The 14,686-nt window shown below is 37.6% G+C and overlaps 9 protein-coding genes across 9 annotated transcripts; 5 read left to right on the forward strand and 4 right to left on the reverse strand.

Moving 5' to 3' along the window:
* The first annotated feature begins 20 nt into the window (after nucleotides 1-20).
* On the forward strand, nucleotides 21-2,112 carry SOCG_02916 (thioredoxin family protein). Its single transcript, XM_013161406.1, has 2 exons — nucleotides 21-663; nucleotides 800-2,112. Exons 1-2 carry the CDS (start codon nucleotides 373-375, stop codon nucleotides 1,217-1,219), a joined length of 711 nt encoding a protein of 236 aa, XP_013016860.1. The 5' UTR covers nucleotides 21-372; the 3' UTR covers nucleotides 1,220-2,112.
* On the reverse strand, nucleotides 1,024-3,551 carry SOCG_02917 (uncharacterized protein). Its single transcript, XM_013161407.1, has one exon. The coding sequence runs from the start codon at nucleotides 1,802-1,804 to the stop codon at nucleotides 1,415-1,417; it is 390 nt and encodes a 129-aa protein (XP_013016861.1). The 5' UTR covers nucleotides 1,805-3,551; the 3' UTR covers nucleotides 1,024-1,414.
* Nucleotides 2,410-3,388, forward strand: SOCG_02918 (NEDD8-conjugating enzyme Ubc12; the record flags this gene model as incomplete). The annotated part of the gene is made up of 5 exons (XM_013161408.1): nucleotides 2,410-2,500; nucleotides 2,572-2,667; nucleotides 2,757-2,845; nucleotides 2,959-3,106; nucleotides 3,276-3,388. 5 exons carry the CDS (start codon nucleotides 2,410-2,412, stop codon nucleotides 3,386-3,388), a joined length of 537 nt encoding a protein of 178 aa, XP_013016862.1.
* A 51-nt stretch (nucleotides 3,552-3,602) lies between the features above and the next one.
* On the forward strand, nucleotides 3,603-5,528 carry SOCG_02919 (acetylornithine aminotransferase). Its single transcript, XM_013161409.1, has 2 exons — nucleotides 3,603-3,688; nucleotides 3,936-5,528. The coding sequence occupies exons 1-2, from the start codon at nucleotides 3,617-3,619 to the stop codon at nucleotides 5,187-5,189; spliced, it is 1,326 nt and encodes a 441-aa protein (XP_013016863.1). The 5' UTR covers nucleotides 3,603-3,616; the 3' UTR covers nucleotides 5,190-5,528.
* SOCG_02920 (TORC2 subunit Bit61) lies at nucleotides 5,497-7,442 on the forward strand. The gene has a single exon (XM_013161410.1). It carries the CDS (start codon nucleotides 5,882-5,884, stop codon nucleotides 7,175-7,177), a length of 1,296 nt encoding a protein of 431 aa, XP_013016864.1. The 5' UTR covers nucleotides 5,497-5,881; the 3' UTR covers nucleotides 7,178-7,442.
* On the reverse strand, nucleotides 7,353-9,051 carry SOCG_02921 (alpha-1,2-mannosyltransferase). The gene is made up of 2 exons (XM_013161411.1): nucleotides 8,001-9,051; nucleotides 7,353-7,956 (listed from the first exon to the last, which is right to left on the reverse strand). The coding sequence occupies exons 1-2, from the start codon at nucleotides 8,603-8,605 to the stop codon at nucleotides 7,416-7,418; spliced, it is 1,146 nt and encodes a 381-aa protein (XP_013016865.1). The 5' UTR covers nucleotides 8,606-9,051; the 3' UTR covers nucleotides 7,353-7,415.
* Nucleotides 9,052-9,870: 819 nt separating this feature from the next.
* SOCG_02922 (hydrolase) lies at nucleotides 9,871-11,254 on the forward strand. Its single transcript, XM_013161412.1, has 2 exons — nucleotides 9,871-10,278; nucleotides 10,413-11,254. Exons 1-2 carry the CDS (start codon nucleotides 9,930-9,932, stop codon nucleotides 10,982-10,984), a joined length of 921 nt encoding a protein of 306 aa, XP_013016866.1. The 5' UTR covers nucleotides 9,871-9,929; the 3' UTR covers nucleotides 10,985-11,254.
* Nucleotides 11,208-12,509, reverse strand: SOCG_02923 (Gtr1/RagA G protein Gtr2). The gene is made up of 2 exons (XM_013161413.1): nucleotides 12,277-12,509; nucleotides 11,208-12,212 (listed from the first exon to the last, which is right to left on the reverse strand). The coding sequence occupies exons 1-2, from the start codon at nucleotides 12,414-12,416 to the stop codon at nucleotides 11,408-11,410; spliced, it is 945 nt and encodes a 314-aa protein (XP_013016867.1). The 5' UTR covers nucleotides 12,417-12,509; the 3' UTR covers nucleotides 11,208-11,407.
* Nucleotides 12,510-13,182: 673 nt separating this feature from the next.
* SOCG_02924 (alcohol dehydrogenase Adh1) lies at nucleotides 13,183-14,607 on the reverse strand. The gene has a single exon (XM_013161414.1). The coding sequence runs from the start codon at nucleotides 14,546-14,548 to the stop codon at nucleotides 13,499-13,501; it is 1,050 nt and encodes a 349-aa protein (XP_013016868.1). The 5' UTR covers nucleotides 14,549-14,607; the 3' UTR covers nucleotides 13,183-13,498.
* Nucleotides 14,608-14,686: the final 79 nt, after the last annotated feature.

Consider the following 14,686-nt stretch of genomic DNA (forward strand, 5'->3'; position numbering starts at 1 on the left):
ATAAAAAAAAATTAAATTAGCAATAAATTCGATGTACATTTTCTTCTTTACGTGGTAGGAACTTCGTTTTATCTCGTAGTGTTAAAAACTAATTGAAATAATCCTTGCGGTGCATGCTAGCAGTAATCTCTTCTCTAATTATTCTTTTTATTTCTATATCAATATTAATCGAAAGCCAAGTCGGTACACATCCATTGTGAACAAAATGTTGTTTCATTTTTCTTGCTTCTCTTTACCGACTAGTTTGGCTTGACGCTCCGTAGTCTCGAAGAATTACCTATCAGTAAGACTATCAATTTTCTATATATAGGTTCTTCGCATACCTCCTTATGCAATAAGTTTTTCTTAGTACTTAGTACACGAAAAAAGAAAATGTATTTTATGAAAAAACTGTCGGCAGTTTGCCTCTTTCTTGGAAGTTTGGTTCAAGGAGTTAAATCCATCACTTGCGACACTGATGAATCAGCTTCTATTGAAGTGTTAGAAACTTCAGGTATTTCCTGGAAAGAACTTGGAATAACTCCTAGTTGTGCTTTGGATCCATCTTTGGTAAACAATTTGACTGACAAAAATTGGGATTCGTCAATTAAGACTAACGAATGGCTCATCCAAATTACTATTGATCCTTGTACATTATGTCACAAGGAAGAGTATATGTTTAATGTAAGTGTGAGATTGGGCATATTGGCCTTTGTCTTGTTGATGTGTTTGCATCTTGGTTTTCCAAAGATGAATATAAACATGTGGTGCAAGTTGTGAGACACAAAAATTCTTTGAAACATGATATACTAATGAATAGGATCTTTCCCATCAAATGAAAGAAAATTATCCCAATGTTCAATTTGGCCGAGTCTACATAAATGGCAATCCTGAATTGGCTGTTCGTTTGTTAGTGGAAAAGCTTCCTGTTTACTATTTTATAAGTGGAAATAATTATTATAATATTCCTCCATCAGTACTACCAGTGAAAGAAGCATTGGCAGCTTATTCGAAGCATCAATTTACAGAATTTACAAAGATCCAAGGAATCTTTTCTATTGCTGGTCCTTTTCGGTTTGCTTATAAGCTTCTTGGTAAAGCCCTCTCTTTCTACAGTCAATTCAATAGTCCGTATACTCCCCTACTAATTAATTCCACCATGTTTGTGTTAACAATGCTCTTTATCCGCCAGTTAAGGCAAAAAAGAAAAGAAAAGATTCAATCCAAAAAGGAAAAGTAATGGAAAGGCAAACCCTTACAACATATTTTTCATTCCAAACGTTCGCATATCGCGACAAAATCGAGGTATGTGATCGTCAATGAGCAATAATATCTAACAAAGAGCTTATGTACCTATCTAAAGATAAATAAAAGAATAAAAAATTTACAAACACTTCACTTGTGCATTCTTATTTTTTTTAAAACGAAAACAACTTCAATTTCGAGAAGCTTCATCGGTAGAAGGATTGGAATGAGACATCTTGGAAATGAAATAGGGAGGCTCTGACATTTTGGAGTTTCGAAAGACATCCCAATTTGTTTGATTTTCTTCTGTAGGGGTATTCAATTCTTCTACGTCGACTGGAAAACTCAATGTATGAAATGGATGATCAATGTGAGAAGTATCAGCCTGCTCCATAGCATGCATTCTTCCTATTCCTTCATTTAATTTGTTTAACATATTCTCTTTTTCAGCATCGGAGGAAGGAACATCAATAGCGACCAATCGTGATAAATGTTGAAACGCCTCAAATGACAATTCACCAGAAGGTTTTGCCGTTAATAATTTAGCTAGGGAAGAAGAGGAAGGCTTCAAAAATGCCATTCTGATCGTTTCTAAAGTGAGAATAGAATCGGGAATTTGCGATGGGCAAGTTGAAAAGTAAGAGAAAAGTAGAACAAAAACGACGAAAAACAAGTAATTCCACAAAAACTACTCTAATTTCTCTTGTAAAAGAGAACCTGTTAAATAATCAATTTTTTTATTTTCTTGAATGGTTGGTTTGGCATTATCCAAGTCTAGTCAATAATCTTTACCAAGGGCTCTTTCTAATTGCAAAAAATTTCTAGGCCAGGCATGTCAGTGACAAAATTATGAATCCCAAATGTCTTAAACGACTATTTTGAAATATTAATAGATAAAAATATATTAATAAAAAGATAAAATAGCACTGTTTCTTTATGTACAAGAACGTAAACAAACGCTTTAGAAGGAAAGAACCATTTGCCGTATCTTAGTGAAGTTATTAAAGAGTACTTAGTGAGAAAAGTTCCAATAATTATTTCAATTAGTGAATTCATGTTTTTATTCGGAAAAACACTTAATGAAAGCAAACGCGCATGGAAAACGAAAACGTCTTCTTAAATGCATTGTTTACATCAGGACATGTCACTAGCCAATTTCTAGGTACGACGAGACTCGCTAGAACAATGAGGAAATTATGGGAAATGAAGAAAAAAGATGCTGAAAGAGAAAAAAGCTCTTCAGGGATTAGTCCTGCTCAAATTCGTATACAAAAAGGTACTGTTTCTAGACTACCAAGTTTTAATGAAAGACAGACATGTCATGAAATCTAACGAACTCTTTGTTAGACATTTCAGAACTGGATGTGCCCTCTACTATGTCGACAAGCTGGCCAGATGTGACCAAGCTTCATGAATTGCTATTGGAAATTCGTCCAGATGAGGGTAAGATTTGTTAACCACGGAATAGCAGTAGCTACTGTACCGTGTCTTTGAGTCAAGGGTATACAGACATATTAACTCATTTCAATAAGGATATTATTATGGTGGAAAGTTCCAGTTTTCAATTCACATTGATAGCAATTATCCACACGATCCTCCAAAAGTGCGATGTCTTAACAAGGTAAGTTTAGGATTATGGCTCAAAAGATATTTCTTCCCTCATTCTTTTTGTCTTTTTTGAACGTGTTCATTTTTAATATTACCGATCTGAAGGATAGCTAATTCATTTTTTAGATCTACCATCCCAATATTGATACACAAGGGAATGTTTGTCTAAACATCCTAAGACAAGAATGGAATCCAGTGCTCAATCTAAATTCTATTTTAGTAGGCCTCCAATTTTTATTCCTAGCACCCAATGCTGAAGATCCGCTCAATAAAGGTATGTTTTAATGAGTCCACGTAACCTGTAAAGACCAAAAAAGTCAACCTGGACTCTACAAAATCGGCTATTTCCTATTCAGAAGATTGGAGTCTTTATTAGAAAGATTATAAAGACACTGAAAATGCTTGTGTAACCCTTTTGCCATCGCTAACGGACATGAATATAGAAGCTGCTGCTGACTTACGGAATGACCCTAGAGGCTTTGGAGCACGAGTAAAAACTTCCATGCGAGGTGGAACTGTACAAGGCGATAGTTTTGACAATGTTCTTCTTTCATAAAGTTTGGGTTTGCTTTTCTATTCGACTGTTTCTCATTATTTTCTGTTTTTCTTTTATTTATTTTTTAAAGAAAAATAAATCTAAATTCTTTGACCCAATCTATCAAATTCATCTCTTACTTCCTCTGAATGTATAGGGAGGTAAAAGTCCGCCTCCCTATCTGTACTATATTAAGTCGATACTCCCCAAACACCAGTTTTTTACAGAACACTTCAAATCCTCTGGAAAATGCTTTGCAAACGTTCTCTTCAAGGCCTCCGTCAACCTGGATTTCAAACACTATCTCGTCGTTTTTTGAGTGTAAGTTAATTACGTTGTTCAAGAGTTTTGGCAATTTAGCAAGTTTTTTAGACTTTTTCTATAATAAGAAGCATAATTCCGTTTTTGAGATATCGCACACAAATAAAATACTAGCATTCTTTTAATGATATTCTTCTATTCGCTTAGAATAGTTAGAATGGACTAAAATAATCGCAGCCTAACTAAATGGCTAAACCCTGAACAACGGCATATTGCCTTAAATATTTGCTGCTCTAACATTTGTTAGGTTACTCATGAAGACCCTCTACCTGGTACCACTACAGCCAGTATTGTTGACCAAGAATTGGGCAACATCATCGGCGTCTATGCTCGTTATCCCCTTGTTATGAGCCATGGTCAGGGCTCTTATTTATTTGATAAAGAGGGTCGTAAATATATTGACTTTACTTCTGGTGTTGCCGTTACTTCTTTGGGCCACGGTCACCCCGAGGTTGCTCGCCTTGCCGCTGATCAATGTACCAAGTTGGTTCATAGTAGCAACTTGTACTACAACGAGCCTGCTATTGAACTTTCTTCAAAGATAAACAAATCTTTAGCTCAAAACAGCAAGATCTCATCTCCCAGTAAGATCTTCTTTTCAAACAGTGGTACTGAAGCCAATGAGACTGCTTTGAAGTTTGCTCGTAAAGCCGCTTACGAGGGCTATGGTGAAGGCAAGTCCCAAATTGTTTATTTCAACAATTCTTTCCACGGCCGTTCTCTTGGTTCTCTTAGTATTACAGCCAACCCCAAATACCGCCGTGGTTTCGAACCCTTGCTTCCTGATGTTGTTCAAGCTACGTACAATGACATTGAATCCATCAAGCAAGTTATCAATGATAAAACCGCTGCTGTTATCGTTGAACCTGTTCAAGGTGAAGGTGGTATTTGCCCTGCCAATGCCGAATTCTTAGTGGCATTGCGCAAGGCTTGCGATAAATTCAATGTATCCTTGATTTACGATGAAATTCAATGCGGTCTTGGTCGTAGTGGTGACTTCTGGGCTCATTCTATCGTTAAAGATCAAGCTAGCCCTGATATCATCACTATTGCTAAGCCTTTGGCTAATGGCTTACCTATTAGTGCCACCATTGTTTCTTCAAAGGTAGCTGAAACTCTTCATGCTGGTGAACATGGAAGCACTTTCGGCGGTAATCCCGTTGCTTGCCGGGTCGGTTCTTTCTGCGTCGATGAACTCAGTTCATCGAAAATTTTGAACAATGTGCGCAAGCAACACAACACTCTTACTTCCCGTTTTGCTGAATTTACCACCAAATACCCTAACTTGATTCGTGGTTACGCTGGTCGTGGTCTTCTTTTAGGTTTGCAATTCAATCAATCCCCTAGCGAGTTTATCAATCTCGCTCGTAAACAGGGCCTTTTGCTTTTACCAGGTGGTAACAACAACACCCGTGTTCTTCCTTCCTTGAACGTTAAGGACTCTGTCATTGCTGACGGTTTGGATATCATGGACGATACCTTAAAGTACTTGTCAAAGTAAATAAATTTGATTAGGTAGTTAATTGTGGAATTACGGATGCGACCATTTAGACTTAGAATTGATTATATAAACTAATTAGAAGCACACAAATTATTTAGAGTCCAGGTTAACACTCTGTTATGTTATACAGATGGACTTAGTTTATTATTGGTTTCTACTGTAAATGGTTTCATTTACTCTTACACTTGCTTTTAGGCGTTTTCTGAACAAATTTTTGGTGACTATATTTTGAAAGATACTTGACCTAGTTTGACGAGATTGTATAGGTCAAAAGTTCTTTTGAGATACTATCCGGTTAGAGAAATACTAATAATAATAATAAATTATATATATAATTTGTTCGTTTTATACTGTAAAAATAGGTAAGTCAGTTGTAGCGCATATTGGTTGGCGAAAACTTACATACACCCTACACATCCTACCTGGAAGTTTGCTGTCGTATTAGAGTAATACTCTCTCGCATGAACTCATAACGATTTTTAACTGACGAAAAAAATTAAAAAGTTAATTCTTACAATTGACTAGTAAATATTCGCAATGTCGAACTAGTTTGGAGTGTGCTTCGTTCGCATCAACAAGTCTGTCTAAGCAAATTCGAATTCCAACTGTATACCTTATTGCTTTATTTTTTTAAAAAAAAAAGACTTCTCATAAAATCCTCAGAAAACAAGAGAAAGAAGAAAAAGTCGAGCATGCCTGATAGAACATCGGTTTCATCTACCTCTAGTACATCCTCTAACTGGACTCCTGGAGCTAGGAGAAGCAGTTTAGAAAGTCCCACGAATAATTTTCCTTTTCTCAATCAAGACATAGAAGACTTAAGGAAAAAGGAAGGAGAGAACACTAGTTTTGATACCAATACCTCATTCGCGAACAGGCCAGAAACACCTGAGCAAAAGGTTCAGCAGCTTCCATTTAATGGACAATGGCCTTTTAATCGAAGATCTAGTCAAAGCAGCTCTATGCTTGCTATGGAAGACAAGCATTGGACAAAACAGAATTCCAAGAAGTCTGGAAAAACAAAACCATTATCGGTAAATCAGCATTCGAATAATGGAGAACAATCTAGTGAAAAAGGTAGCAAAAGTCAAACGTCTTTGTTGAGTTACTCCCCGCATAAAAGTCGTAAAGGAAAAGAAGGATTAGACATTTCGGCTCTGCAAAAATCAATATACGGGCCTCGCAATTTTTTAAGGAGTCGGAAGGATTCATTTGGGATATTCGGTTCCTCCATTCCTCAATCCTTAGTAAATAACCAGATGATAAATGGTTTTGGTGCTGCATCCCTTGCATTTGCTAAACTTAGCAAAGTACGGTCACCTTTAGATTCTAAATTCAATACGAACTCAATGTCAGCGGATGATACGTGGTCCATTTTAGAATCGGAAGTTTGCACATTATATAACTGGGAAAGCTTACATTATACAATTGAGGACTTGAACGGAATTTTAGTCCTTCATCTTCAGTCTTGTGTAAGAGAAAGAACGATGGATCTTTTCACTAGTCATTTAGATTCGTTGTTTCCAAAAGCTACCAATAAACTATCAGAATCGCTATTCCCAATACCGGAGGAATACTTTTTGTCAAAGCTATTGGAAATTTGGCTATTTTTTCTGTCTTCTATTCTACCGTATATAGAGGGTATATTCTTACCTATAAAAACAAAACTTTTTGACAGTCAGGAAAAAGCATTACTTCCCTACGAGATTAATGAGTATTGCCATACAAATCGAGAAAAGTTTAATGTTCAAAGACTTATGCTTACTTCGTTTCGTGATTACATGATTTTGCCGGCTATTGACCGTATTCAGAGAATCATTCAAAAACAGAGCGAGACGTTAGCAAGCTCAGAACATCTTCCCGGTGTTTACGCTCGGTTGTTTCAAATCTTAAGTATGCTAGCAAGTGTGCACTCAAATGACCAGCACGAAAAAGATTTAATAAAGCTTGCTTCTAAAGTTCGTTCTCTACTTATTGTTCATGAATAATTGAATCTCTGTCTCAGGTATATATCAAACTGTTTTCCCAAAGTTATTTCCTTGTTCATACCCTTTTATTTTTTGGAAAAATACTGACCTTGTTGATAATTATTTTACCAGTACTGTTGGCGATGTAATTTTATGCTGCTATTGGCTTTTTACTTTTGTAGACTAATGAAATAAATATATATATATAATGTTATTCTATAATAGGAGGGTAAAGCTAACGTCTAAGGATTTTTTTTGTCTATGTATTAACATCTCGCATATTGTGAAGCCATCTAGGGTAACAAAATCCATACTGAATCTCAATGGTGTCGGCAGGATCGCAAATGCATTGGCCATTAGCATGGAGATTATAATCTGAAGGGCAATGACTCCAAGGCATATGGTAGTATCCAAAGTCTTCAAAATAATGAAGCTGGGACTTGTTTAGAAATAAAGAAGCAGCAATGCTATGTATAGGAGCATCTCCCCAGCGCTCGTAGAAGAAGCCAAATCTTTCATCTAAGTATTCAAAGTAATCATTGTAGGCATCGCTTCTAAAAAAGTTCAAGTCTGCAATTTCGAAATTACTCCAAAAATGGCAATAATTATATTCACCGTCCATACCCATGTTATCATCCGTAATAAAGTCTAAAGAGTTATGTGGAGCAAGGTATTGAGGGTTCTCTTTGATAAATTCTCTGGTAGTATTCCAAAGTGTGGGAATTGTTTCAGGATATTCAGGTAAAGATATTACAAATCCATAAGCTTTCTTTTCGTCACGAAGCAAACGGAAAGGATCGCTGCTAAGTTAGTACTTGATTTAGATGTTTTTGAATCAACTTACTATGTAATATCACAAGAATATATAACACCAGGCTCTACACGCCAGTAATAGTCATAATTGTTTAAAACAGAATTTCGGTAGAAGAAGCCGGAATTGAATCGACACATAATTCGGTAACTCAAAGAAAAGCCGTAAATAATGCTTCTTCTCATCATATCACGGATCGTCTTTAATGCACGATTCATGTTAAGACCTTTGGGCAAGCCCCATTCGTGTTGTTCAAGCCGGACGTAAGTAGTATTGCTGCTGGCCATCGCAGAGGTAGCGTTTATGAATTCCTCTGAAAAGGGAGCATCATTCATGAATGTCCAAGGATAATGATAACGACGATTAAACCGATCTTCAACATTCTGGATGGAACTAAGGGCCGCGGAAAGATCTTTGTTGCGGCAAAGCATAAACAAGGTAGCATTCATGAGGGCCGGTAGTTGATTGTTCTTACCATCATTATATTCAGTCGGTACATTCTTCTTTGTAAAATGTATAGGCTCATAATTAACGGAAAGGTGAACTTGAGATTTGTGGAAACTCTTGTATATTATAGGGGTACAAAGGATAATGAAACACAACAGTAAATACCTGTAAGAAAACGTAAGGGAAGTCATTGTAGTATTAATCCCAATGAAGCATTTCTATAGTCCGCAAAACGAATATGAACGAATGAAAAATAAATATGTAACACGCTAGAAACAAATGCACAATAAAGAAAATGTCTAATAGTTGATTCACTGGTAATCAAAAGAAAGAAAAACAAACGAAAATAACGAAAACAAAGCCAATAATCCACTGAACAAAGAGCTAAAGAAGGAAAATCCTTGGTTCAAAATGATGCTCGCTTTTATATGGTACTTTTTACTTTTTGTATATATGAACAAACAAAAGATAGAAGCAATCGCATACACGAAATGGTTAAGTATTGGAGCACTTTAACAACAAAATATATACTTTTTTATATACATGAAAATGAAATTTTTTTATCAGGTTTAGGTTCTCAAGGGAAAGAAGTTGAGTTTTTCGTCTTGGAACACTGTTTTGTCGAGAGTGTTACTTGTAAATCAATGTGACTTCTGATTCGTATATTTTCGTTAGTAAGAAATACTTCGCAATTGATTTTGAGAAAGCTTGTAGTTATTTTGTTTTTATTATAAATACTTCGTTTGTCAATTCACATTTATTTGTTCTTATGGTTCTGTGTACCTGACGCTGAAAACACGCATGGGCATCAGTAAAGGTTCTAACGTAGGCAGTTGTAAACATTAAAAAGGAAGCTGTTTTCGTCAAACATAGAGGCTTTTGAACAATTTGTGTTAACAAATGCATGAACCTTTCCCTCTAGAAACAATTTAGTTATTGCCGACTATGATGGTATTGTACCTGCATAAACTATTTCCTTGTGTACAATGCTGTCGCTTTAACAAAAACGTAAAAATAAACCAAGAGCATAATCAATTCTATAATTTATGGAAACCTCCATTTGTTTGTATAGCCATACGAAGCATTCTTTTCGTCTGTTAATTGAATCAAGTTTCTATTAGTCCTTTAAGCGACAGCTTTGAGACTTTTAAACGGTTTTACCAAAATAATATTATTATTTTACTAATTTAATTTAAAAGTAGTACTTTTGAACCAAATGAGCAAAGATTTTTATTTATTAATTTGTTTAGAAAATAAGGAAACCCATTTGTTTATGATACCTGTCTTGGTAGAGTAACAGATCTAAGTAGTCTGTTAACCGAGACAACAAGCATCAGATAAATCACTTTGGCATGACGACTGAGAGGAATAACGCACTTGCTAAAGTACGGATAAGAGACAGTGTTACTTTGGGTAAAAAACTCGATTTTGGGCGTAAGACGTATTTGTCTTTTGCGTAAAGTAAGAAAACAACAATTATTTTTAAGTTGCTGTACGGGGGATATAGATAGAAATATGGTCAATGATATCAAAAAACCAAATGCTAGAATATTGTTTCTAGGAACTGGAACATCCAATGGCATACCTAATGTCTGTTGTTTGAACGTTCCAAATCCTACATGTCGCGTATGCACGGCCAGTTTAACATCAGAAGGTCGAAAAAACAAGAGAAACAATACAGGAGCAATTGTGCAGATTGATGCGGAGGGATGGAGTCGTCCGAAAACAATCTTAATTGATTGCGGAAAGACTTTTTATATGGCCGCGATGGAATTTATGGTAAAGCATAAGATTCGAAACATCGATGCGGTTCTATTGACACATGCACATGCCGATGCCATTAATGGGTTGGATGACTTGAGGGGTATGTTAATTGTCTTTTGCAATAAGTAATGCAGAGCGAGTACGACTGAGGAAAGAAAGACGCTTGCAACGTTTTCTTCTTAGTGTATTCTATTGATGAATAAGAACACGTTGATACTAACAGTGAAATTTTAGCGTGGACGTCTGGAGGAGTTGTCCAAGACACTATGAAGATATACCTAACGAAAGACACATTCGTATCGATTTCAAGATCGTTTCCCTATATGGTGGATGTTTCACAAGCCACTGGAGGTGGTAGTGTTCCTACTTTTGACTACAGAATATTTAATCCAGAAGAGCCTTTTGAGTTAGAGGGACTCGATGTCACGACTATACCATTACCTGTACACCACGGAGTTTATTTTTCTCCCGGTAAGGAGAGTGTCCCATTTATCAACATGGGTTTTCGAATCGGTGACTTATCTTACATATCTGATTGTAACTATATTCCTCCGAAAACAAAGTATTTGATGGATGGATCTCGAGTCGTTGTGTTAGATGCACTTCGGCGGATACCATATCCATCTCACTTTACTTTTGAACAGGCTCACTCCTTTGCCAGTTCGCTTACACCAGCCCCATCACGGGTATTATACACAGGCTTCAATCATTCTGAGGAACACAGCACGATGGAAGAAGAATTTTCGAAATTAAGCGTTCCGACCGAGCCAGCATTCGATGGCCAGATTGTGGAATTTAACGTTTAACCTAGTAAGTGAAGAACCGTTCAGATTATGAACTTTACTTTTCTTTCTGTATTTTTTATTCTATTCTATATCAATATCTTTACGTTGTAAAATTATGCATCCGCGCCTTTTTATGTTTTGGTTCCAGTTTCTTCTTTTATATTCAATAATACAGACCTTTTTTCAGCTTTTATTTTACTTTCATTTTGTTTAGTGTTGAAAACTTTATTAGTATGCATGGACGAGAATTTATAGGTTAATTAAGACAATGAGCCAAAAACATGATTAAAAATTAGAGCTGTAAAAAAGAAAATACATAATGTAGGAAAAGTAAAGGAATTTGAAGAAAACGTTCCAACATCTATAAGACGTAAATGAAAACAGACAAAAGGTAATCCTAGCTAGCTAGCTAGCTAGCTAGTCAGCGAGCGAGCGTATGAATTTTTACGACTTGGAAGAAAAGAGAGATTGGATTGCTGTTTGCAGGCATTGAACGTTATATTCAATAAGACCGGATTTCTTAAAGTTATCGGCACGGATAATACAGACCAAGGCCAGGTATTGATTCATTTCGCGCAAAACCAAGACCAAGTCGTTGGACAATCGGATGATGGAGGAAGTTTCGTCTAAAGCATCAGGATGTCGTTCGGAGTGTTTTTCATGGGCACAACCATAAATAGAGCCGATATCAAGAATAACGTCTATAAAATCAGAACAAATTTCGTAACTCTGTACATCAACTGGGGAACTGTCTGTAGCGATATAAATTTTGGAAAGTACATCGAAAACGTAAGCCTTTTCAACGAGAGAATTAGCACAAAAAATATTAAGAAGATTCTCAAGCGTTGGCAGTTGAGGAATTAGTTTTTGAATAACACGACTGAAGGCTTCAAAGATGGAATGGTCAAAGATGGAAGTAAGATGAAATGAAATAGGGACATTTTCGAGACCGATATCTGCAAGCTCATCCTGGGTTCTCTGTTGAATATCCCGTTGAGTGTCGATTTTAAATTCATCGCTAAGACCGTCCACTTTGTGAATAAATACTTCAATACAGATATTGGGATTAATGGCCACGACACGGGCGACAGTGACATGTAAACGAGCCAATGCATCTAGGTAATCATCTTGTGCATCGATAACGAAAATCAGGGCTCCGACTTGAATGAAGATACTTTCGAAATCAAAAGCTGCGTCAAACACATCCACTTGACCGGGAAAATCCCAGACCGAAAAGTCGATAAACGAGCTATTAAGAATTGAGTCAGTAATGAATGTAAATGGAAAACAGAAATGACTGAGGGAAGACATACGAAATATGTTCTTGTGTGAGACGAGCCGTCGACTCTAAAAACAAAGTTTCATTCGGCGGCATTTTGTAAAAGACAACTTTTTGAATCGAAGACTTTCCGCTTCGTCGAAGACCCATCAGAATAATTCTTCTGGGCTTCATTTTAGACAACAAACACTTGGTAAGAGAGAACTCGAAACGACGTTCTCTGCATCAAGAATGAGTCCCCATGTACCGTACTACGTTCGATTTGGAATTATAGAATAGTGATCATGGCTTGGAATATGTAATTGTAGATAACGAAATGCTTCAAATACATCCGTGAGAGAGACTAGACTAGACGTTACATTGCTCCTTTGTCTTGTACACTTTTCTGCTTTCTTTTGGATAAAAGTGATTCATTGCTAATTTTTTTTTGCGTTGATTTTATTCTTTTTCTAGGAATGTCCTTTGTTGATGATAAGAGATCCATGTTCAAGATTATGTAGATCATCTGATCTGCATCTTGTTTAACAACCAATCAAAACCCATCATTTTGCAAATCACGCAAATCACCTTGATTCTGACGATCATACGGCAGTGTATTTTTTTTGCTATAAAGAGAGGATCTACCTCGCGCATACTAATTAGCAAGAGATACAAATGGGATGATGATCTGCATGAAATGAAAACTTTGGTTTTCTAGGGATTCATTGATGTCTACATTTCCCTAGCGTGAAACGTCTCTCTAGGCTTCCACAACAAACACCTTTTAGTGATTGTTTTTACTATGCTACTTGTCGTCAACATACTTCCTTCTTACTCTTTCTGCCCAAAAGACAGACATATAAGATTGAGAGCAAATAGAAATGAAAGCACTCTTAACATACTTTCTATTCTACATTTTCTACATTCTATTTGCTCTCACTTCTACACACGTCAAAAGCCATGTTTACCGATATTCAAAACATCTAAATTTCATTTGTACAACAAAAACATTCATACAAGAGTTCAGAGGCATTTCTTTTTTTTTCCAACGCAATTGAAATGGCATTTTCGCCTCACGACTAGTGTATTGGATTAACGTCAGGCAAAAATACACCATTCAATAACGAAAACAGTTATAGATTATCGTAAACGGCAAGGAAAAAGAAGAAAAAAAAGGCATTTCCCTATTCTTTGCATTTCTAGAATCAATCCCTACTGAGCTCTTGAAAATCTTTCCCATTGAAAACAACACATCAGCGGGAGAATCAGCTAAGCGCTTACTTGGAAAGATCCAAGACAATACGGCCAGCAATCTTACCCTCGTGCATGAGGTTGTAGACGTCGGGGAGAGTAGAGAAGGGTTGGACCTTGTAGTAAGGCTTGACGAGACCACGAGCCACATAGTCCAAAGCCTCAACAGAGTCAAGACGGCTACCGACGTGAGAACCGCAAACCTTGAGTTGCTTGACGGTCAACCAGAAGATGTCAGCACCGAGCTTAGCACCGGCAGGCATGGCAACAGTGACCATGGTGGAGCCAGGACGAGCAAAAGAAGCAGCTTGCTCATAAGACTTGGGGGAGGTAGACAAGACCAAAGTACCGTGAGCACCACCACCAGTCTTCTCCTTGACGACTTCGACAACATCGTCAGTCTTGAAGTCGACGAAAACGTCACCGTGGAAGTTGGCAACGAGTTCCTTCTTGTCATCACCAGTGTCGATGGCAACAACACGCATGGCCATAGCCTTAGCGTATTGAACGGCCAAGTGACCAAGACCACCACCGGCACCAGGAATGCAGATCCATTGACCGGGCTTGACACCAGACTCCTTCAAGGCACGGTAGACGGTGATACCAGCGCACATGACGGGAGCAGCAACCTCGAGGGGAACGGACTCGGGGATGAGAGTAGCGTGAGTAGCGTTGGCAAGGGCATAGTGTTGGAAGGTACCGTCGACGGTATAACCAGAGAGTTGGATGTGAGGGCAGATGGTTTCGTCACCCTTCATGCAGTATTCGCAGTTACCGCAAGAGGAGTTCATCCACTTAACACCGACACGGTCACCGATCTTGAGACGGCTAACACCACGGCCAACCTTGACGACAACACCAGCACCTTCGTGACCACCAATCAAGGGAAGCTTGACATCGAGAGGCCAGTCACCTTGAAGGGCGTGCAAGTCAGTGTGGCAGACACCAGTGTACTTGATGTTGACCAAGACTTGGTCTTCACCGGGTTCACCAACGGGGACTTCTTCGAACTTTACGTTCTCGGGTCCACCGTGCTTGTGGAAAACGGCTGCGGTTTGCTTATCGGGAAAAGTCATTTTGTTTATTGTGTGTGGATGTACAATTTGCAAAGCAGGGGGGTCACCCTCTATTTATAGTCTTTGGAAGCGGCTAAACGAAAATTTCTCATCTCTAAATGCTCCGGAGCGACTTCCTTCCTGGCGAACAAAGGTCGG

Source organism: Schizosaccharomyces octosporus, assembly GCF_000150505.1.
Source record: "Schizosaccharomyces octosporus yFS286 unplaced genomic scaffold supercont6.1, whole genome shotgun sequence".
NCBI classification, from domain to species: Eukaryota; Fungi; Ascomycota; class Schizosaccharomycetes; order Schizosaccharomycetales; family Schizosaccharomycetaceae; genus Schizosaccharomyces; species Schizosaccharomyces octosporus.